Source organism: Miniopterus natalensis, chromosome 10 (genome assembly GCF_054644295.1).
Source record: "Miniopterus natalensis isolate mMinNat1 chromosome 10, mMinNat1.hap1, whole genome shotgun sequence".
In the NCBI taxonomy this organism is placed as follows: domain Eukaryota; kingdom Metazoa; phylum Chordata; class Mammalia; order Chiroptera; family Miniopteridae; genus Miniopterus; species Miniopterus natalensis.
This window is the reverse complement of record NC_142090.1, coordinates 10,951,654-10,974,512: the sequence shown is the minus strand read 5'-3', so window position 1 is coordinate 10,974,512 and position 22,859 is coordinate 10,951,654. Positions and strand designations below refer to the sequence as shown.

Genomic DNA, 22,859 nt, shown 5'->3' with positions numbered 1-22,859 from the left:
AAGCAAACGTTTGTTTGGGGGATGAAACAAAGACAAAAACCCCTCCCAGAAAGCACCCCCAAGTTCCTAAATTAAGAAAGGAAACGAGCCCCCGGTGGCTCAGCTAGTGGCCAGCTAAAAGTGATTAAAATAGGTGGTGGGTGAGATTCATTCAGCTGCCCAGGTCACTCAGTATCAAATCCTAATATTAGAGGGGAACCTTCATGTAGATGAATGGACAGTGTGGGGGCTGAGGCTTTTTTCACACGGTAGTTTTATCTAATTTAGTCATTACATTGTTCCATGAACATTATTTTATGTTCAGAATCCCCCTTTCTTTTCCATTTATGTTTTTCATCGTATAGCCTAGAAATGCAAAGCAGTCAAGTCATCCCTCATACTGCCATTGACTATGTCTCAGCCTCCAAAAATGTATTAGTAGTTAATCAGGATTCACACACGGCGCATTTTTTGCTCTGGATATTTGTAGTCCGATGCTGCTTGTTCTGTGTAAACAACACGTAACACAGCACGTGCTCCCTTCCCAGTATGTACACGGCCACTGCCTGGCAACTTGGGATACATCTCTGATTAATGTTAGCAAACAGGACACGATTATTAGCAAATTCATTGTAAACTTGTGCAGAGTCCAGTAGTAAATGGTGATTATTTGAACGTAGGAGGTTTTGACTTCATGAAAAATGTTGTATGGGATAAGTAGAGGAAATCTATGTGATTGCTGCGAGCCTAAGAAATTCAAGAAAGTACTTTCTAAATAACAGAAAGGAGTCAAACACCCGTTCACACAGAGCTATTGTACCTTAGACCATTTTACAAACTGTGAAAGTAATTCCCTTCCCTCTCTGCTCTCACCCGAGCCAGAGGCAATTTTACTCTTTTACTTAAGTTCATGAATAAATGCTGAGTAGTGTAGACTGGAGGCTTGGTTTAAATCCCTTTGTGAGTATTATCTCCTTTAATCCTTGAAATGGATCTGCTGAGCAGGTGTTATCACTACAATGAGAAAACTTATCCTTGGGGAATTTAGAAACTTATGAAAAATTTGGGGTGGGCTTATGTACCCAGACTGGAGTTTGGGGTTATCAATGGGTAGATACTCAAAACAACTCATGGTTGGAAGATCGGGTGCAGCCGGGACTGAATCCAGAGAGAGACCATGATTCAGGTAGTGAAGAGGGTTGGCTGGAAATTGAAATCCAGTTAAAGGTCTTGGTCTAGGAGATGAGTCTTGATGCCGGCGTGGTTGAAGACATTGATAGCTTATTACAGTTTCTGACTCCGGGTGGCCTTCATTGCCACGGGGTCCTTATAATCTCTTACTCCTTAAGTCCTTCGCCATGCCCTGCCTTCCTCATACTCAGTAGGTAGCCTTTAGGAAGTTTCCTGAACACCCTGTTCCTTGCTATCTCCACAACTAATTGAATCTACTCTCATCCTTCACCCCTTCCCTCCTGTTTGCAAGAATAACTCTGGGGCCATTCGCACCCCCATGTCCTTCAGATATTATTTTTTTCCGCTTTCTTAAGCTCTTGTTTCATCAATGATATTTATTGCTCTTAAATATTTAGGTCACCCACCAGGTCCTCTCTTCAATTTAATAGTTTTTATTAAGAAAGAAAAAGCAATTTAGCCACATATTTTTAAAGGCTTTCCATGGCCTCCTTTTCCTTCTAATTATCTTTCCTTTCCTACTTTGTTTTATCCTCAAGTTATGAAATAGGGGACTGTCTGTGGCCCTTGTTGCTCAGTTATCCATCCCATCCCTGAGCATGCACAAAACTACATTCATGATTTCTTTTTTTAAATTTATCTTTATTGTTGAAAGTGTTACAGATGTCCCCCTTTTTTCTTATTCACTGGCTTTTATATTAGAAAATTTCCATTTTATTGAAAGTAATTTATAATTTTCTAACTCATTTAACCTCAATGTGTGAAAATATTGTTTGAATGCTCTAAACCCACTGAGTCTTTTTAGCTATTTAAAGGTTTGTTTTTGTTTGAGAAGAAATGTGCAGATCATACTAAAGATAAAGGAGCTGGCTATAGGTTGGGTGTAAAAAACTTGGTTATAAAACTTGGAATTATATCTAAACAGAAATTAAAATTTATTCAAGTGCCTCCCAATCTTTATTTCTAAAACACAGTTTGGAAATTTGAGGATGTACTGGGCATTGTGCCAAACAGAATGAAAAATCGCCCCACCCCACTTCACCATCCCTGCCCCCACCACGCCTGTTTTGGGTATTTCTCTAGTCTAGCTACTTTCTCAGGCAAGGCTGCACCACTGTGACTTACTGCTTTGTGCACATAGTCATTTGTTATTTTAATAACAGTACCAAAAAGAAAAAACATGGAGCAAATGAGGCAAGCTGTCACCTTCCAGCTTTATAGTAGGCTTTGAAAGCAACCAAACAAGGGAAGAGCCAGAAGCAGGCGGCTCACCAGTTACATTCCTAAATGCAGACACAGAGCTCAGGATGTTTTATCAAGAAGAACATAGACTCAGAGGCGGCCTACAAATGAATCTGTCCTTGGAACACTTTGGCTAAGTGTTCCCATCCCGATAGCCAAGCATAAACCAGAGTGGAATGTGATTGAGAGATGCAGAGACCTCACATCCAGGCTTAGGGCAAGAACCGGGCCATAGCACACTGGAGGGGGCCTGCTCAGCAGGCTCAGTGGGCCATCTGATCCCCAAAGGACTATCAATGCAGCAGGTCCAAACCCCTTGCCTTGCTGTTGGAGGTCAGCTCTAACCGGGTCATGAGCTAAGGATTCTCCCATGATGAGGCTGGGCCTGTTGTCTGTGGAATAGTATTTCCAGATAAATGTTTTGATTCTATCATAAAGTTAAGTTTATTACTTCTAGCCAGTCATAGCAAAAACGTACGTGACATTAGGGACTGAGAAATTGGCCCTTCGTGGTGGTTCCTCAGACAACCTATGTCATATCCTACATGCTACATTCACTGAAAATAAGATGGGTGAGGGAGAGAGTGAATACATATGGAGAAGATCAGGATCTGCATGAAGAAGATCCTAAGACAACTAAAGAAGATCATTAAAAAGCCTTAAACAACTCACTCAAGAAAACTAGCATTTGGCATAATGGATACTCTATATTTTTGTTACTGTTATAAGGTATTTACTTTCAATTAGCAAAGCTCCAAAGACAAAATTTTAAAAATAGTTGTTTTTTTTTTGAAAACTTCACTTAGAGTGATATGGTAAAAGTAAATCACATTAATTTCATGCATATTCATAGACTATGTGGCTAGGTTGCTCTGAGCATTCACAACTTGACATAGAATGGAATTTTGCTATTTTTGTATTTGTTAACAATAAATTTCTCAGTTTCATTATTTGTTCTGAATTTATGGAAGGCAGACATTTTTCTTAGTCCCTCTGAAAGTTTATATACTCCTCCAAAATAAGCAGACCTCTCAGCTAAAATATAAGTATAGGATCACTAAAATAATCTTTCTTGGATACAGAGTAGAAATCCTAAATGGAAGTTTACTCATCTGTAACCTTCTGACCTTTTGGTTAGGAAAAAAATTCGCTACTAATTTTTAGATTGAAGCTTTTTAAAGTTTAGATTGAAGATTCTTACCATCCCAGCAGCTTAAGAATCAGAATATCATAGAATGATCATGGGATTTTCTTAATCTTTAAGATGAATGGAAGCAAATGATACAAGTGGCATAGAACAGATCCATGCAAAATAAAAATTGCTTCCAATTACCTCCTTATTTTCTTGGGAGGAATACAGAATGCATGCTTCACTCCCCGTTCTTCCTTTTTTTATTTTAATGTCCTACTTGTTGGTTAGAACCATTTGGTAAATGATAATGAAGTTAATAACAGTGACTACTTAATGAGCACCTGCTAGGAGCTTTGTGTATTGTGTATATTTAAAAAAAAAAAAAATCCGAATGGTAAATGTGATTTTCCACATTTTTTTAGATGTAGAAAGTGGGTCAAGAGATTTCAGTTCACACAACTAGAAGCCAGCAGAGATAGATTTCAGTCTGAGGTTCAACTCCGGAGCTTTAGCTCTAACACCCAGAGGCCCATTAGGGTTATCTGTGTAGAAAGGTTCCAGAAAGTAGAGCTAGACCATCCTTGGGGAGCAAGTCCTGCCCGAACGTCTCATAGAAGGGTATCGAGCCTGGTGGGCCTTTGCTGCTCTCTCCCTCAAGAGAAGTGATGCTTCTTGAGAAGTTTCCCTTAGACTGTTTTCTTTGTAAGAGCAGAGACATTCTTCCTCTCTCCTCGTCTTCGGTGTGCTGTTACCCCTCCTTCCTCAGCTGACACGCTTGGCACATACTTGCACACAGAATGTTTAGGTGAAGGAATCCAGGGCAAATTCCCTTAGCTTCCTACTGCTTTTCAGTTTTCATTGTTTTGGAGATTACTTAATTATTTATAGAATCCTACCCTAACGAGTTCTCTTGGAGGTCTAGCTATGTATATTTTTGTCCCAGTAGATAAGACAGACTCAAACTGCTTCGCTGATGATACAACTGTGTTTGAAGGAAAAACATCCTGCCTCGCAGATTGGGGCTCCAGGCCCAATCCATTCGCAGTCTGTCTGCTTGAAGGGCTCCCCTTATCACGCATCCTTTAAGCAAAGACATTGTATGTAAATATATTTATAATGTGAACTGCTCCAAGTTCAGCTGCTTTTTACCAGATGACATGGTGGAGCATATGAACTGTGCTGGGGATATTTGCATGGTAGGATTCAAGAAGGGAATGTCATTTTTGTCATAGCTTTCATCTCGGGCTCCATCAATGTGGAACCTCCCTTCAGGGAAAAGATAAAAATGAGGGGATGTCATTCCAGCTCAGTCTTAATGGGAGAACTGATTTTTCAAAAGGTTTGGAGAGCCTGAAAGTGAGAAGGAGGTGGGGTATTTAAATATTTAAATAGGCTTAAACTATAGGAAAGGGGAGAGGGTGGAAGAAGAGAGGGTCGGACCGTATGTGATGGTATATGTTACGTATATTAAATTACGTTGTGATTCCCTTGTGGTTATCACCAAAAGAGTTGTTACATTTCCAGCAGGTAGGATAACTGACTTTCCAAATTTGCCACATGAAGCTCATCATTCTCTCCAACCAATCTGCTTTATTTTAACTCTAAATTAGTGCTTTAGATACATAAATCTTTGCTGAGTTGATGCAGCTTTTTATGTTCCTTCATCTCAATTGCTATTAGATCATTTGGCAAAGACTTTAATCTTCTCCATGTTTTAGTGGGATAACACTGTGGTCATTTTGCTCGGTTCTAGAAATAGGCTGCAATCAGACGCTGAGGAAACAATCATTTTGTCTTTCGATTGGAAACAATAAAAATAGTTGCTGCCTATTACTCTCTACACTTGGTTACTATTTTATTTTTATAGCCTCATTGAATCTGGTATGAATCATAAGTATAGGAAGCCTGTGTCATTTCTGTCATTGAAAAGTCAAAGGACCCAAGATTTAGCCTCGCGGAGGTGAGTTCCTTTCTTGGGACTCTGCGCCTACGTTCTAGGAATTGTTACCAGAAAAATGGGGGTGTCTGGCAAGCTTATACTTACGGGTGCATTTGTTTTAAGAAGTCATAACCAATGGGGCAGGAGCTGGGTGAGGGGGGCAAAGCGGGGGAAATGGGGGACATCTGCAATACTCTCAACAATAAAAATTAAAGATGAATAAATAAGTGATAACCAAGAATATTATGTCTATAAAACACAATCCACTTGCCTTTACTTTTCATATGTGTATTCTTATGAAAAGAGCAATAAGTGTATTAATTTTTCCTTTTTCTCCATAAGCCATGTGACTTTAAGTGAAGACTTGTTTAGAGTAAATATAAATTCTTAAGTACAATTCAGTGTCCTGATCTAACTTTGTGTTTTCTTTCTACTCTGAAGAAGGAATTTCACTTCTATGGGCACCTCCTAATCTTTTTCACAACTTCTGTTCCCGTAATTCTGAACTATCCCAGTCTAGCTTCAGAGGAAAAAGATTAATTTATTCCTTTTAGCTTATCTCGGGGCCTAAAAAGATTTTCATTGCTCTCATCCAGAGTTCCCTGCGGCCTTGTGGCCTGTCTCAGCACGTGCACCGTTGCAAAAGCTCCCTAAGGGGAAGCTTTTTGTTTGGAGCTGCTCAGCTTCTCTAGAACAACAGCTTTTATTCTAGAATTTTCTATCAGAGACATAACAAGCCTCAGTCCCTCTGCCAATTTGATTCACATGTTTAATTCAAAGCAATGAATTAACTAATTTAGAGTTATTAAACCAGCAGCCGACTTGAGGAAGAAACAAAACAAAATTTAAAAAGCCGACTATACAAATTTCCAACTTCTCGAGACGGTAAGAAAGACACAGACATCGACCCAAATACAGCTGCCAAGTCACAGGCACGTCTCAGCGGCTCCGGGGGTGGCTTCCAGCCCCCCTCCTGCCTCCTCTGTGTGAGACGGAGCCGGCTGTGGGCAGAGGGCCTGCTCTGCTTTGGCTCCTGTGGTCGGAGGGCCCTAGCGAGCCAGCACCATTGACTAGACCATGCACCTCACCGGTATTGGGGTTCTGTCGGGTTCCTGATACAGAAAAGGAAGGGTCCTGTAGTCTCACTCGAATGAATTTCATTTTTAAACACCAGAACAATGGTTTCTTCCAGATGGTGCTGCTTAGAGTTGTCCAGACCTCTTTTCCCTTGGGGCAGGAGATGTAGTGTGTGGAAAAGTAACCAGAGTGTGCCACGGACACGGAGACAGGGGCAAGGCTACCAGTTAAATCATGTTTGGGTCTCTGTCCCTCTTGGTCATGAATTTTTTCTAGACTAAGTGGTGTTCAGGATGTGTTTTGAAGAAAGGAGGAGATATTCTGGCATATGTGGAATGGAAGTTTGTTCAGTGTCACAAAGAATAGTCTTAAGTTTGACAGGCAGCCAATGCTGTGAAATGTTTACGTCGTGATAAGGGCTTGGAGATCCGTCAAGGTTTTCACACTGGAAAAAATGCATAAATTTTCTTGTTTGTGTTAACTACCAAATTGCTGTTTCAGCTGCTTTCACTCTTATTTTCCACTTGCTTTTACATTTTTTCTTTTTTACAAAAATTGCAACTTACATGAACCCTAAGTGCATGAACCCTACAGGAACAGCTTGGTAAATGCGATATGTTTCTGGTGTGACTTTCTTTTCTCAAATGCTTTACATAATGCATATCTGGTGAAGCCTGTGGTTGTGCTGCAGTTTCCTAAATGAGAATGATCACCAATCTTTTCCAGAATGCTTTCCCCACATCTTTTCAGATATAATTAAAAACTTAGTGGAGGTGAGTCAACGGCTAAGTCTCATTCTGTGTTTCTGAACCTACAGGTTGTCGGGCTCCATGCACTAGAGTAGATGCCCACCACCGGAATAGGCACTCTCCTGGGCACACACTATAACACAGAACCTTGGAAGCAGAGTAAAAAAATTATACGCACACACAGATATGTCACACACAATGTCCAGAGGAAGGAGAAAGGGAAAGAGAAGAGAAACAGATATATTTAGGAAGCTGTCTATATTTACTTCACCCATATCTGACTAGCCTTGCTCCATGGGGATCTTATCCTTGGCACTTGTCCTGTTGCTCCAGAGTTGTTTTGGGTATCCGGGAATTTCATCAGCAACCTGTGTCTCCCCTAGATTATAAGCTCCCCCTGGACAGGAATGTGCTCTATTTTTATTTGGTCATTCATTCTTCCTGCACATCCATCTCCCACAGCCCTTGAAGGCATAGAAAGATCTGATCATGACAGAAGTTCAAAGGGATGCTTTAGAATGAAGAAAGTAACAGAAAAGGCCCTGATTTCCTAGCAGCATCTCTACTGCTCCCTGCGGCCACCCCCACCCACCCCAGCTGCTCTCGGAGTGAGATTCAGGGGCTCATGACAAAGCTCTCGATACGCACAGTGGCTCTCAGAACGTGTTGCTTGGCTCAAAGGCAAACCTGATTCTTTTTTTAAGTGGAAATTTACTCCCTTTCTGCTTGATGTTGTCAAAGTATCAGAGCGGAATATCACTAAAGTCAGCTTGCAAAGCTGCATGGCCTTCTGGGCCCCAGGCCACAGCTCTCTCTTATTTGTAAGTACAATTGAAAGGCACTCGTGTGGGTCATCACAACATACGCAAACTGTGTTTCATCTCCTGCATCAGAATCAAAACTGGGTGCTGAAGCCTTTCTTCAGAGAAGGGGACTTGGCTCCCCAAGGCCTCCTTAAAATGCCTCTCCCCAAGTCTCTTCTTTCTTTCTTTTTCTCTCCAGCATCACTGATGGCAGGAGTGGCCGATCATTGATGCAAGAACAATCTCAAAGCCCATTAAATACCAGCACCAAAGCCATTTATAAACTCATGGGATTAATTGAATGTTTGGAGCTCTAAAACAGAATATAGACCATACACCTCAGTGGTCATCTCTTCCATTATATAAAATTAAAAATAAATAAGCTTCATTTGCTGTCCACTGATTGGTGATAATACCATGTAAAATTGCCACCTCTCACTCCTGAGGCAGAGAAGAGATGGGGGTAAGACTCCCAGACTAGCAAGCTGCTAGTTCCTCAGAAAGGAGAGTCTCATTTCCAGTGACAGTCTGATATTTTACGGTATCATCCTTCACCCATGTTTTCTCTGATAATTGTATTTTGTACTAGATATCTAGGCATAACAGTGTTGAAGTAAACTTTTAATTATCTCAGGACTGAGTGTGCGATTTAGCCCATATATATACAGTTTAAAAAGCTAACTTGGGTCTTATTTTCTCAGTTGGAATTTCAGGCAACAAGTGGCGAGGCTGATCATTTTGATCCCTAGTGTGCGCTCAACAATTCGGTTGCTTCTTAGGGATCAATGTCTGAAAGAGACAACGCCCAGAACACCCTGCCCCTTTTGGTAATGTGTTCAAGTAGCAGCAGAAATCAGAGCGCCCTAAAAAGTATAGACACCGAGATTACATTTTAAAAACGGAAGTTAAATAAACGTAAGCAATTATAAATTCAACCTCAGGGGAATTCCTCTCGATTTCTTGTTCTGAAGTTTTGTTATACAATTACATATCTTCTCTCTCTGGGTTCCAGTTGTTATCAATCGTGGGTTCCTTTAGTCCTGGCTTTTCTTGTTCTCCAAAACACTTAAAAAAAATCAGGTTTTGCGTCATGGTCTAGTATAGTGTTGAAGTAAACTTTTAATTATCTCAGGACTGAGTGTGCTATTTAGCTCTTATATATACCGTTTAAAAAGCTAACTTGGGTCTTATTTTGGTATAGTGGAAAGACCTGGGCCCTAGGAATCAGATAGTCCCTGGTACTTCCCAGCTCTTTGATCAGTGCCATCTATAAAACAGAAAAAGATACTTCTTTTCAGGGTTACTGGGAGAATTCAATAAATTCATGTGCTAAAAATTTCTAGCACTTGGGTTATTCATGTATCGATAATTTTTTATTAGCCTATCACATTGTAGGTGCCCCTATGAAATGATTATTGTATCTCAGGCATCCCGTGTGACTTGGGCAGAGTGTGAAGAAAAGCCCACTTATTTTCATTTTCACTGTGTGTCTAAATAAATATCCAAATTTATTTTAAACTCATTTTAATTAGGATTCTCTCTGTGACTCCATAACAATGTTGCTGTAAATGTATAGAACTTCTGGGTCATTGATATGAATACTTGAACATAAAACGATGACGATAGGTTATATATTAATACACAGAGTGACATATTTTTATGATGATTGCTTTTAGGAAAATGTTTACATTAAACGTCATATATTTTCATGCGCAGAGCACTACTTACTAACTCGGTGTCTTATTGTGAATATCTGCTGCCCAGAGCCACACTTTTAGCCTCAACACAAAGGTCCTGTGTTGCCTAAACCAAGGGCCCAGCTTGAAGTTGCGGCAAAGGCCTTGGTCAGGGCAGGTCACTTTTGCTGCTAGGAGAGGCTGTGCCTCCGACAAACCAGAAACATTTCCAGCAGCATCTGGAGTTTCAAATAACTTAATTCTTTGATTTTTAGTTCAAAGCTTATAACAAAAAGTATATAATAATACAGGTCACCTCAGGGGTTGCTGTGAAGAGTAATCCTACTCAATACATGTTAATTATTAGCAATATTATTACCATTCACAATTCAATATTATTGATAACATAATGTCATTGGCAATCATAATTTAGTATTGCCTCTACCGCCACATTCTGAATCTATTTCATATATACACACACAATTTTCTGTTAACTGTGAAAAAAGGTGATAAGCTTACAGACATTTAACAAATGTGAGTATTAATAACATTGATTTAATGCTAAACATTTATAGATCATGGTTCAGAGACATCTCACTTTGATCCCTACCTCTAGGAGAAAAATAGTTCTTATTATTCCTGTTTGAGAAAATTAAGGTTCGTGGAAGTTAAGTGGGGTGGTCAGACTCACACAGCTAATAATTAAGATTAGTGATTAGTACCTGTAACTTTGCAAGGATAATATTAAGCCAGGATACGTTCTTCACTGCTACATATAGGAACTTGAATAGTGAAAAGCTAAGGGCAGGGAATTTTTTTCATAAGTTTCCATAGCACTTTCAGGACTTGGTCATAAACTAGCTTTGTAAAATACCAAACCGATTATGATAGACTTGCCATAGTAAGATGCTGAGTCTTCTGAAGGTCATCTTCGTTGTTTAGTCTGTGGTGACTATGCTATTTCATCAATGATGTAACAAATCTCGTTTTAAAAGGCCCTATGATGCCACACCAGAAGTAAAAACGTTTACAGAAGTGTAAACAGCAGAGGTGGCAAGAGGCTGACCAAAAGGGGTTGACAGAAGGAAAGTTTTTTTTACTAGAAGAGGAACAGTCCTTGCATAGCTTGTGCGTCACGTGGGGAGACAGGAATGCCATCCCTCTGACACTGTGCTTGCTTCTAAGTGAAATGTTTTCCATTTCACAGATAGCCTTAATAGAAACGAGCAAATATTAGAACCAAAAATTTAGAGGATGTGATAGCAAGTAAGTATGTTAACATTTTAAACATTTACTATGCTCTACCAGGGTAAGAATTCCATGTCCCTCAAAAGGAATCTGGGTCCAGTTCATGATTATACAGATGCCTAACAGTTTAACACATTACTGGATAAAATTATATTCTCAGACTGGGAAAGGAGAGAAAAAGCATCCTACCGAAGAGTAAAGATGTTGGTTTTAGTCGCAGATGTTTACTCACCAGCCTTGAAACCAAGGACAGTTTGCTTAATCTCTTCCTAGAGCCTCAGCTTCCTTCTTCAGAAAAAAAGGGTGAGAGGACCTGTTCTGAATATTTTAAAGAGCTGTTAACATTAAGCAAGTTAACATAAGTTTGAGAGGCCTAAGACTGTGTTTTCTTTTAGATGTGATTTTTTTTTTTCAGTTGAAAATGTAATGCATGCTCATGGTAAACAAGAAAAAGGGACAGGAGGAAGGCAGAAAACAAACCAATGAATAAATAATATAAAAGGAGCGGAGTGAGAATCGTGCTGCTCTATGTCCTTGTGAAGTTTCAGAATAACAGTCAGTGTTATTAGCACAAGTGATGGCAAGGACCAGATGACCATGGACAAATCACTGTCTCTTTCACTTTCTTAATCTATAAAATAGGAGATCAAACTAGTTTTATTTTTTAACATAAATGTTATATCTACACATTTTCTTCAGAGGAAGTCACCAAAAAGCTTCTTATAACTAAGCTATAGTCCTGCCTTTTATTCAAATGAATGTGAAAAATAAAGTGTCAAACAGAACACTCAGAAAATAAATGCTCGGTATTTTTCAATCAATGTGTATTAAAATTAACATTCTGTGACATACATATACATATCATTCAATTCCAAAAAATGTTCATGAGTGAATCTAAGAAGAACCAAAGCAAGCTTATAAGCAAGCCATAATTCTCATCTTAGGGTTACGTAGCTAACAAGGAGCCATCGGAACACTGGTTGAATTAGTGAAATCACTTTGTTTAAGTAAATTCCATGAATAAATAAACAATTGTATGAGTAAGAACAACAGAAAATGCTGTTACTGGAAAGTGCTATTGAAACGGTTCCATTAATTAGGTAAATAGGAGTTGAATTAATAATATTAATTGTTGATCCTTTGTTGACTCAACCAACTTTTTTGAACATCAGTTATATTTCAGGCAGTGAGCTGGATGGTAGACCTACAAAGACTAAGAAGTGAAAATTCACTGATTTTCTAGTGAAGAAAGAAAATACTGTACATAGATGGATATATGAACCAGTGTCCTATGAGTCAAAGGTATGAACAGGGGAGCTCCAAGAATGGAAACCTGAAAGGCTACTAACTACATGAAAAAAGGGCTCGGCCTCTCTAATAATCAGAAGCATAGAAGTTAAAACCAAAATCTACGCTTTACTTCTCTCGGGCTGGCAAGTATTAGGAAGATGCATAACACTTGTTTGAAGGTCATTGAGAAACAAGGCTGACCTGCTCAGGGTAGGACCTGCTGCCACCATCCAGAACAGTGCGGCAGCAGGCAGAAGAAAGCTAATTCCCACACCTTGGTCCGGTGGCCTCACTCCTGGGCACATGTGACAGGGAAGTTCATAGGCGAGCCTGTGACACGGTGTGAACATTTTCATTTCAGCACCATTTCGAGAGGCTGGAGGCAATCTACATGCCCATCACTAGAGGAACGTGGAAGGAAAGACTGCCATGATTTGCTCGCTATGGAGTTAGAAGCAACGCACTTGACATAGGCCAACGAAGAAACATGGTATTGAGTGGAAAAGAGAAACAACCATAAAAGCTAGAACACTGGATTGTTTGGTCAATTAAGGTCATAAGGGGGGAAAAAACCTTTTATTTTTCAGAGTTGCATATCTAGCCAAAGAAAATAGTCTAAGCAACCAAAACAAGTTCTAGAGGGGGAAAGGGACAATGAGATGGGAGAATTAAAAAGGAAAGAAAGGAATATATTGATAAAGTAAAAGGAAGAGAGAGGCCTTGCAGAAACGGATGAGGTTTGTTGGTTATAGTGTGAGGACTGTGAAAAACTTGGCTTCACGTTTGACATTCAAATAACACTAATGCAAATAAATAAGTGACAAAGAACAGCAGGACAGAAAAAATGTTAGCAGGTGTGTGATGGAGGCAATGGGAGCAGAGGTGGGACAAAGCAACAGCCAGGCCAAGAGCAACCAAAAGGGTTTCCGAGAGTCGATGGTGCCTGGGAATGTTTATGTGATGTGTGAGGCCCAAGCCAACAGACAGCCTGTGGTATCGAGGGGGGACAAATCAGAATGGACCACATTTGAAAAGGGGTAAGAGGAGAGAGGCTTTGGAAGGGTTTCCTCGTATGGCTTACAGGTTCTGAATCAGGAGGTCTGACCTGGGGCCTTTAGGTCACTTTCGATCATGTGCCTTACAAATATTGTTTCCCAATTTTTATTTTTTATATTTTCTATGCAGAAATTTCAAATACTTAAGCAGTACTTACTATATTTGGGGGCCTTATATATTCAGGCCAAACCACTCCTAAGATAGTAAGTTGTGTGTGTGTTTTTTAATGCTTGAGGGTAACTTGCTTCCTAAGCAGAAGAAACCTTTTGTTTAAGTGCTGTTTGTGCTGCGAAGGTGCTTATTAGCAAATTATTTTCTACATGGATTCCAAGGGAAAGCTACTGCCACACCTGTATCTAATATCATTTTTTTGTAATCAGTGGAATCTGGATTAATAGAGATTTCTGAAGTTTGAAATACTAATTTCTCATCAATATTTACTTTCTGATATTCACAACTTACATCGATTTTGTCAACTTGGGCTAGCTTTTCTTTCAGACGCTGTGTCTCCTGAACTATGTCAGAGCTCATTTGATGAACTTTTTTCTTTCTTGTGTCTCCCACATACTTCTTCCCTTATGAAAGATCACTCAGTTGTCACCAGACTTTGGTTGGGCTGCAGAAAGCCCACTTGGGTTTGATAACTGCTTCTTAACCGCTCGATCACTGCCACCAGTGCCTGTGCCTCCCGCAGGCAGGGGCTTTGTTTTAGTCACTGAATGCCCAGCATATATCACAGTGCCTCATGACGAAATGAATGAAAGAATGGTTGAACAAACTGAGGCTCATAGTCTCATCTCTATCGTTCACTTGATACGTGTATAAATTATTTAACATTCCTGGGCTTCAGTTTCTTCTGCTGCTGGACAAATATAAATCCTAGCTTGATTGCCAACAGAAATAACAGTAAATCAATAGACCTAACAGTGATTTGAAAACTAAAACATTCACAAAATTGATACAATCGCATCAATAAACACTTGATAAATAACTTCTTTTGCAAGATGTGGAATATTGGGAATGCTAATATGTGACCCTGACTACAAGCGTAAAACAGAGGTCAGAGAAAATAATACTCATTGAGTGAAATGTGTTGGCTAATAAAGTGTTATGAAATTATCTTTATTATCATTATTAGTACTATGAAAAAGACTTAAAGCCACCAGGTGTAAAGGAGTTATTGACTATAAAAGTCAAAACTCAGTGTTATAAGTTTTAAGCTTTCTTCCATGACTTTGTGCTCCCATTGGTATATTATTTTTTTATCAGTCCCAGGAACTCCGTGATGCTTTGGAAAGTTATATGTATCATTTTGGTTTATTTAGTTCAATTCATCAACATTAAGCACGGTCTACTTGATTGATGATAGATGTAGATAGATAGATGATAGATATAGGTAGGTAGGTAGGTAGGTAGGTAGGTAGATAGATAGACAGATAGATAGATAGACAGATAGATAGACAGATGATAGACAGATAGATAGACAGATAGATAGACAGATACATAGATACATAGATGATAGATAGATGATGATAGATAGATGATAGATGATAGATAGATAGATAGATAGATAGATAGATAGATAGATGATAGATAGATAGATGATAGATAGATAGATAGATAGATAGATAGATAGATAGATAGATAGATGATAGATAGATAGATAGATAGATAGATAGATAGATAGATAGATAGATAGATGATAGATAGATAGATAGATGATAGATAAACAGATATTCTTATCTAGATATGATAACATTTGAATTACCCTTTTAATTGAGGCAGGTACAATAAACATGTATGTGAAGGAAGCGAGAGTTTGGGTAAATGTGGTTCAAAAGGAAGGACTCTGGTACATTTTAAGGCAATGTTTATATTACGCTTGTTAATTTTATTCTGTTTCCCCGCAGGTTTAAATGTTTCTTTGGCTTCTCGGCTACTGATCGGAGGAGGCAACATGAATGACTCGACCAACTCCTCCAGCGATGGCTTGGCTCTGAGCAGCCCCTATAAGACATTTGAAGTGGTGTTTATCGTCCTCGTGGCCGGGTCCCTCAGTTTGGTGACCATCATCGGGAACATCCTGGTCATGGTGTCCATTAAAGTCAACCGCCACCTGCAGACCGTCAACAATTACTTTCTGTTCAGCCTGGCCTGCGCCGACCTCATCATCGGCGTCTTCTCCATGAACCTGTACACGCTCTACACGGTGATCGGCTACTGGCCCTTGGGGCCCGTGGTGTGCGACCTGTGGCTCGCCCTGGACTATGTGGTCAGCAACGCCTCGGTGATGAACCTGCTCATCATCAGCTTCGACAGGTACTTCTGCGTCACCAAACCGCTCACCTACCCTGTCAGGCGGACCACGAAAATGGCCGGGATGATGATCGCGGCCGCCTGGGTCCTGTCCTTCATCCTCTGGGCTCCGGCCATCCTCTTCTGGCAGTTCATTGTGGGCGTGAGGACCGTGAAGGACGGCGAGTGCTACATCCAGTTTTTTTCCAACGCCGCTGTCACCTTCGGCACGGCCATCGCCGCCTTCTACTTGCCGGTGATCATCATGACCGTGCTCTACTGGCACATATCCCGAGCCAGCAAGAGCAGGATCAAGAAGGACAGAAAGGAGCCTGCGGCCAACCAGGATCCGGTGTCCCCGAGCCTGGTCCAAGGGCGGATCGTGAAGCCCAACAACAACAACACTCCGGGCAGCGACGATGGCCTGGGGCACAGCAAAATGCAGAACGGCAAAGCCCCCCGGGATGCCGTGACTGACAACTGTGTCCCCGCCGACGACAAGGAAAGCTCCAATGACTCCACCTCCGTCAGCGCCGTCGCCTCCAACATGAGAGAGGACGAGGTGACCCAGGATGAAAACACAGTGTCTACTTCCCTGGGCTATTCCAAAGAGGAGAGCTCCAAGCAGACTTGCATCAAAATCGTCACCAAGGCCCAGAAAGGTGACTCATGCGCCCCGACGAATACCACCGTGGAGCTGGTTGGTCCCCCGGGTCAGAATGGAGATGAAAAACAGAACACTGTGGCCCGCAAGATTGTCAAGATGACTAAGCAGCCTGCAAAGAAGAAGCCCCCCCCTTCCCGGGAAAAGAAAGTGACCAGGACGATCTTGGCCATCCTGTTGGCTTTCATCATCACGTGGGCCCCCTACAACGTCATGGTGCTTATTAACACCTTCTGCGCGCCCTGCATCCCCAACACCGTGTGGACCATCGGCTACTGGCTCTGTTACATCAACAGCACCATCAACCCCGCCTGCTATGCCCTCTGCAACGCCACCTTCAAGAAGACCTTTAAACACCTCCTCATGTGTCACTACAAGAACATAGGCGCCACAAGGTAAAAACGTCTTCGGGACGAAGGAAGGTAGTCAAGGGGAGCCTGGGAAGAAGAGGGGGAACAGAGCTAGTTTGCAAAATCTCTGCCATTGCACTTTATAGTCTTATTGTGGATGTGCAATTAAGGAGCCCGGCAGTGACACTCCTGTTGTGCCCGTGCTCCAGTTGGAGAAACTTGCACCTTATGACCCCTGCCAGTGGAGGAGCCATGAGGCCATGAAGGCGACACGTTGGAATTGTGGATTTCAGGAAGGCTCTGCGACTCCTCAGTCTCCTAAAGAAGGGCTTCTGAATCTACAATTTTATCAGTCTCTGCACAAGGATAACCTTGCTCCTTTTATTTTTTTGTTCCCACGTGTTCATATAAGGATGAAAGGCCACAATTACAAGTTAACGTGGAGACTTAAACACAAAAAGTAGACATTATACAACGGGGAAGCAAAGAGAGGAAATCAAAGAGGGTGTAGAAACGATCTCCAAAATGCTAAGCATATATTCTTCTGTTATGGTTTCACTTGGAGAACTGCAATGTAATAAATCCTTATTTTTTTACCTTTCCCCTTTCCTACCATCAAAAGAAAGCAAAGAAAAAACCCAACTAGATCACATCATTATTTTTCTCGCTATGGCATTTGTTTTTGTATTCTTCTACACTGAGTGAGGGCATATTATGGAGGACTTTCACCAAATCCAACCAGAGACAGCCATGAAAAGGGGCCTTTCACCCCTGACCACTGTGTCCTCTGCATTCTCCAGGGGTATAAAAGCCTATAACGATGTAATGTAGTTATGCTACTTTATGGGAAATGGTTTCACTAATCTGGTTTTCTCCCAAACTAGTCTCTTATTTTAGTAGAATAGCCTCCCTAATATATAAACATGCTTGAGAAGCAAAGTCATTTTTTTAAATTGAGGTTTTGATTATTTAATCAAGTTAAATAATGGTCATGCCAGCTGGAGAAAGCTTACTGAGGTCAGACAGATTTTGAAATAAGAAAGTGGGTGGTTGAAAGGGCATTCTGTTTCAACCTGAATCTACCTGACCCACGTGTGAAACGCTAACTTGGAAAACATGAACTCCTGGACTTTGTCAGCAGAAAGACAATGCTGTTTTTTTCATTTGGGATTCTCAACAGGATTAACGTACTCACGTGGCACCGGTGACTTCTGGGTCAGTCCCAAGAGGCTAAGCCCTTCCCCTCAATGCCTCTGAGAGCCAATATTCAGTTTATAGTCACACGAGGCTGTTTATAACCATCCTATGATCTAATGGAGGAAAAAAATGCCTAATTCAAAAACATTTACTAAAACCACATATTCCATATTCCTTAAATTGTCAATTCTCCCTAAATTATTTTTAACTAATATTCTATCAATAGACGTGCAGCAATCTTTGTGACAGACATGTCGTGGATAACTTAAACAGAGGTCAGGTGGGCCCAGCAGAATTCAGGAGAATGTCGGTGGCTGTACCTGGGTCACATCTCTTATTTCTCTAATCCTACACGTAAAAAAGTCATGTCAGGAAGTTATACTCAAATAGTGGCTCTAAAGAATCTTGTCCATGTAGAGACTTTATTTGGGACCCCAAAGAAATATATGATTATATTGTTTATATTTAACTAGTTATTTTTATTCCTCGTTTATCTTAACTATATTTGCTGTAGCCTTCCAATCAGATTTTCTAAAGACGGCCCAATCAATAGAAATAAAAGTTATAAAAGCCTTTTCAAATTTCATATTTTGCCTTTTAAGTTTATGGTCTTCATCTTGACCAGTATTATCTATGTGAGGTGCATGATGAATTTGTCAGTGTTAGACATTAGCACTTTAATTAGTTATTTTGTGTAACTTGCCTCATTGATGGCATCTCAACAATTTTGAGAATTAAACAAAAGCACAATGTAAACAACAACAACAAAAAGAACAGGAAAGAACAAATTGCCAACAGTATTTGGACCTAACTCACCCTTTATAAAAATAGCCTCCTGCTTGAATAACTTCAGGCATTTCCCCCCTATATCTTCCATGTGTAAACACACAGCATCAGTTCAGACAGATTCCTTTACACTACAATTACATCAATGCAAACGTTTACATTTTAAAGCCATGTTTATTTTATTTTATTTCTTCAAATCAACCAATGAACTGAGGGAAGGAACATCAAGCCAATGACGTGTTTGGTTCCCTATAAACAACAATTGGCGGGCTGAATATTTCACTTATTAGCTTGTGCTATTATGATGTAGATTCAGCTTTAGTCGAATGAACTCTTTGGATCCAAGGATTGAGGATTCCAGAGCCAGGTCTCTTGTACACAACAATCCAACTCACTTTAAGTCAAATGGCCTGTTACTCTACATTGTCATTGCATCCTTCCCTTGGTTCCTTTTATTTCTGACCTTCGCTATGGCCACCACCTGTTATTGAAAGAGAAACCATCAAGGATTAAGGAAAGGAATTGAAGGTAGACTGACACGTCGTGGAAGCTTTGTCAAATGGGATCAAAAAATGGAAAGAATATTGAAATTATAGATGATTAGAAAGATTCTGAGACTGTGTTCAAAGGTTTGCATTAACTACTGCTGCATTTGTCTATTTCAGTGGCTGTCCACCAGGGATGATTTTGCCCCCCCAGGGGACATTTAACAATGTATGGAGACATTTTTGGTTGTCACAATTGGGGGAAGAGCTATTGGCATCTAGTGGCTAGAGGCCAGGGATGCTGCTAAACAGCTTAGAATGCACAGGATGGCCCCCTCCTCCGCTAAAAATTATCTGGCTCAAAATGTCAATAGTGTAGAACTTGAGAAACCCTGGTCTGTTTCAAGGGATTCTAGAGCTTGCTTTGTATAAGTGGGAAAATAATCCTGTATCACTATTAATATACCAATGTAAACTGCTCACCTGTTTGATAAAGGCAATGCTCACCAATCATATATCAGACACACTGTCATCCATTGAGTCTGGTGTATTTGTAATTCATAGACTGGGAACACAGGCCCCATCTCCATACCCAGAATCACCAGACCAGGCACATAGCACACTGCTTCCAACATCTTAATGTCCCACTAGGTTGCCACCGAGTCCAGTCCATTGAGATTTCAGTAGCTGGCCATTGATGTGGCCAGTTTCTATTGGAGCTGACATTTGTCCTTTCAAAAACATCAAGAGCCTCTTTCAGAAACAGTATGATTCACCTCCTTTGTTTTCACTGGAAAGGTAAATATCTGTCAAGAGGTTCTTCTCATAGCAATAATGTAAATATCACAGAGTGGTCTTACAGGAAGAGGAGATTAAAAACGTGAGAAAGCCAGGTCATTTCTTGAAAAAAGAAATGATTACCCTTTTACCGGTTCATCATTCATTTAATGGCAGACCCCAAATGTTAGGACAATATATAATAAGTCATTTTACATTTGTCCAAACCCATAGAATGTACAACAGCAACAAGGAGCCCTAATGTCAACTGTGGATGTTGGGTGAAAAAATGTGTCAGCGTAGATTCAGCCACTATAGCAAACGTAGCACTTTGGTGTAGGATGTTGACAGTGGGAGAGGCTGTGCTTGTGTGGGGAGCAGAGAGTATACAGAAACTCTCTGCACCTTTTGCTCAATTTTGATGTGAACTTAAAACTGCTCTCAAAAATAAAATATTTCAAAAACTAAAAATAAGAAGTAAAATCTAAAAAAAAATCATAAGTCACGTGAGATGAGCTTTCCAGTGCTGATGTGGAAGCTGGAGGTCCGTCCCACATACTCTAGCTCTTTGCCCATTCACTGCTTTTTTGATCCTGAAGATCTGACATTGGGGGAGATGGTAGTTCAAACTGATGACAACATCCACGTAGAGATGCAATCTACTTTTATTTTCTCTCACTTAGTTCATTGATAGCTGCCTTTTCTCCAGTTTGCTAACATCCCTTTCAACAACCACGGCACTGGTGTTGCCAATAGATTAGGGAAGCACCCAAAGCCGGATGACTCGTGCAAAGTGTATTTTCAGCATGTACATACAATACCATGCCTCTCCAATATGCTTCTCCTGAAAGGGTGCACGCCGCAGCATGAACTGTGTGCATATTTAATGTATCCTCCTGGAATACGCTGTATGCTTAATATACATGTTCTATAAATAAAGTAATGAAATGTATAATAGAAATACATATTTCTGTATGCAAATAAATATATTATACACAAAATCTTCGTATGCAATGTTGTATATGTTGCTTCAGAGTTACAAGATTCACCCTTATATGGCCACCTTGCAAAAAAAGTAGCATTTGCTTTTAAAGGAGGAACTGTAAGAGCAGCCAACACCCTACCCGTATTATTACTAAACTGTTTCATACTCTTTGAAAGCATCGTGTTGATTTTAAATATCTCTTAAAAGAATATATTAATAGATCGTTGCTGCTGTCACCTCATGTGACAAAAGTGCTTTCTGCTCCTGCCCCTCTGCCCTGCCGCTGGCTAGAACCTTCCTGGCCGTTACGGTGCCAGCAGCTGTGTTGATCTCACGTCTGATGGCCTCATGAGGCTGCGACCAATTCATTGACACACGGCCTCGCTCATCTCCAGAGTCACCGATTTTTGTCAAATAAAAAATAATCATCCTGGGAGGGAAGGATGACCTTCAGAATGCTTTGCATTCTGCAAACCGAGGTAAAAATTGTGCAAGCAGTGTGTTTTATAAACTGCCTTTTTCAGTTCGGGTTCAATACAGCATCCCATGCGTTAAATACCAATGACTTTCAGTGTCGTGTGATGCTGCACGTTTCTGCAAGAAATTTCAAAAGAGATGGTTTGTTTCTGAGAGTCCTGCATTGTCTCCACAGCAGTCATCTTCCTATCTTTGTTGCTCACTCAACTACCCACATTCCCCAGAGCATTTTCTTTGGCGCATTATTAGCATGAGTTCTTAGTTAGCAAATATTGTTAGGGTTTTAGTTGACACTGGGTGTGCAATACTAATAAATGCTTACATTTTAATAGAAAAATCATAAGCACTGAACATTTGAAAGACTTCTGTTCGTCTTTAGACACCAATATATGCAGTGGGAGAGAGTTTTTTTTCAGTGAGTTCTAGTTTTTTTCAAGTTTTGTGGCATATTTCAATGCCTATTCACTTCCTAAATTTCTCCTTTCATGCCACAATCCACCCTTGTGAATTGCTGTCCTTTATCTGAACCAAAATCATTTCTGGAGAAAAAAAACAAATGAAGGAAAAAACGGAGTTTTCTATCAATTCTCATTAGTTTCTTATTGTTCCAGCGAAATGCTCTCATTTCATTTTTTAGACTTTGAACTGAATCCTGGACTGATGAATTGTCAAATGCTATTTCTGACTAGGTGGTTGCAAATACTGAGACAGGGAAAACATCTGCCCATCATAAAGGAAGAACTTTCCACTTTATAACATGTATGAGTCTTTCTCAACCAAATTATGGAAGAAGCAGGATGTGGTAAGTTGTGGAACATAGATATTTCTCACACAGGCGACATTCTAGAAAATCTGTTCTTCGGCTTTCTAAACACACTCACACAATAAGACATGGGAAACTGCAAAGAAAACAAAAGTACCCACCCAGCAGTTCATCTGAAACTTTGACCTGTATCTTAACTGGAAATATGAATATCTTTGGAGGTTTTGTCAGGTGCAAAATGAGTATCCTATTATTTTTTTGAGGCATGTCCATACTGTTTTCCAGTGCACCAGTCTGCATTCCCAGCAGCAGTGCATGAGGGTCCCCTTGCTCCCCCCCCTCACCACCACTTGTTTGTTGACTTCTTGATGGCAGCCGTTCTGACAGGTGTGAGGTGCTATCCCTGTGGTTTAATCTGCATCTCTGATGATTCATGATCCTGAGCATCTTTTCATATGTCTATGGGCCACCTGTCTGTCTGCTTTGGAGAAGTGTCCACTGAGGTCCTCTGCCCATTTTTTAATCAGATTGTGGGGGTTTGGGGGGTTGTTGGTTTTTGTTGTTAAGTTGTATAAGTTTCTTATATTTTGGATATTGACCCCCTCATCGGATGTATCATTGGTGACCATCTTCTCCCATTCAATTCCACTGCTGTGTATAATCTTTCTGCTACTTCCAGCCTTTGGAGAGCTGCTGGA

General features: G+C 40.4%; 1 protein-coding gene across 1 annotated transcript; it reads left to right on the top strand.

Annotated features, from left to right (window-relative positions):
• The first annotated feature begins 15,304 nt into the window (after window positions 1-15,304).
• On the top strand, window positions 15,305-20,291 carry CHRM2 (cholinergic receptor muscarinic 2). Its single transcript, XM_016222420.2, has one exon. It carries the CDS (start codon window positions 15,340-15,342, stop codon window positions 16,738-16,740), a length of 1,401 nt encoding a protein of 466 aa, XP_016077906.1. The 5' UTR covers window positions 15,305-15,339; the 3' UTR covers window positions 16,741-20,291.
• Window positions 20,292-22,859: the final 2,568 nt, after the last annotated feature.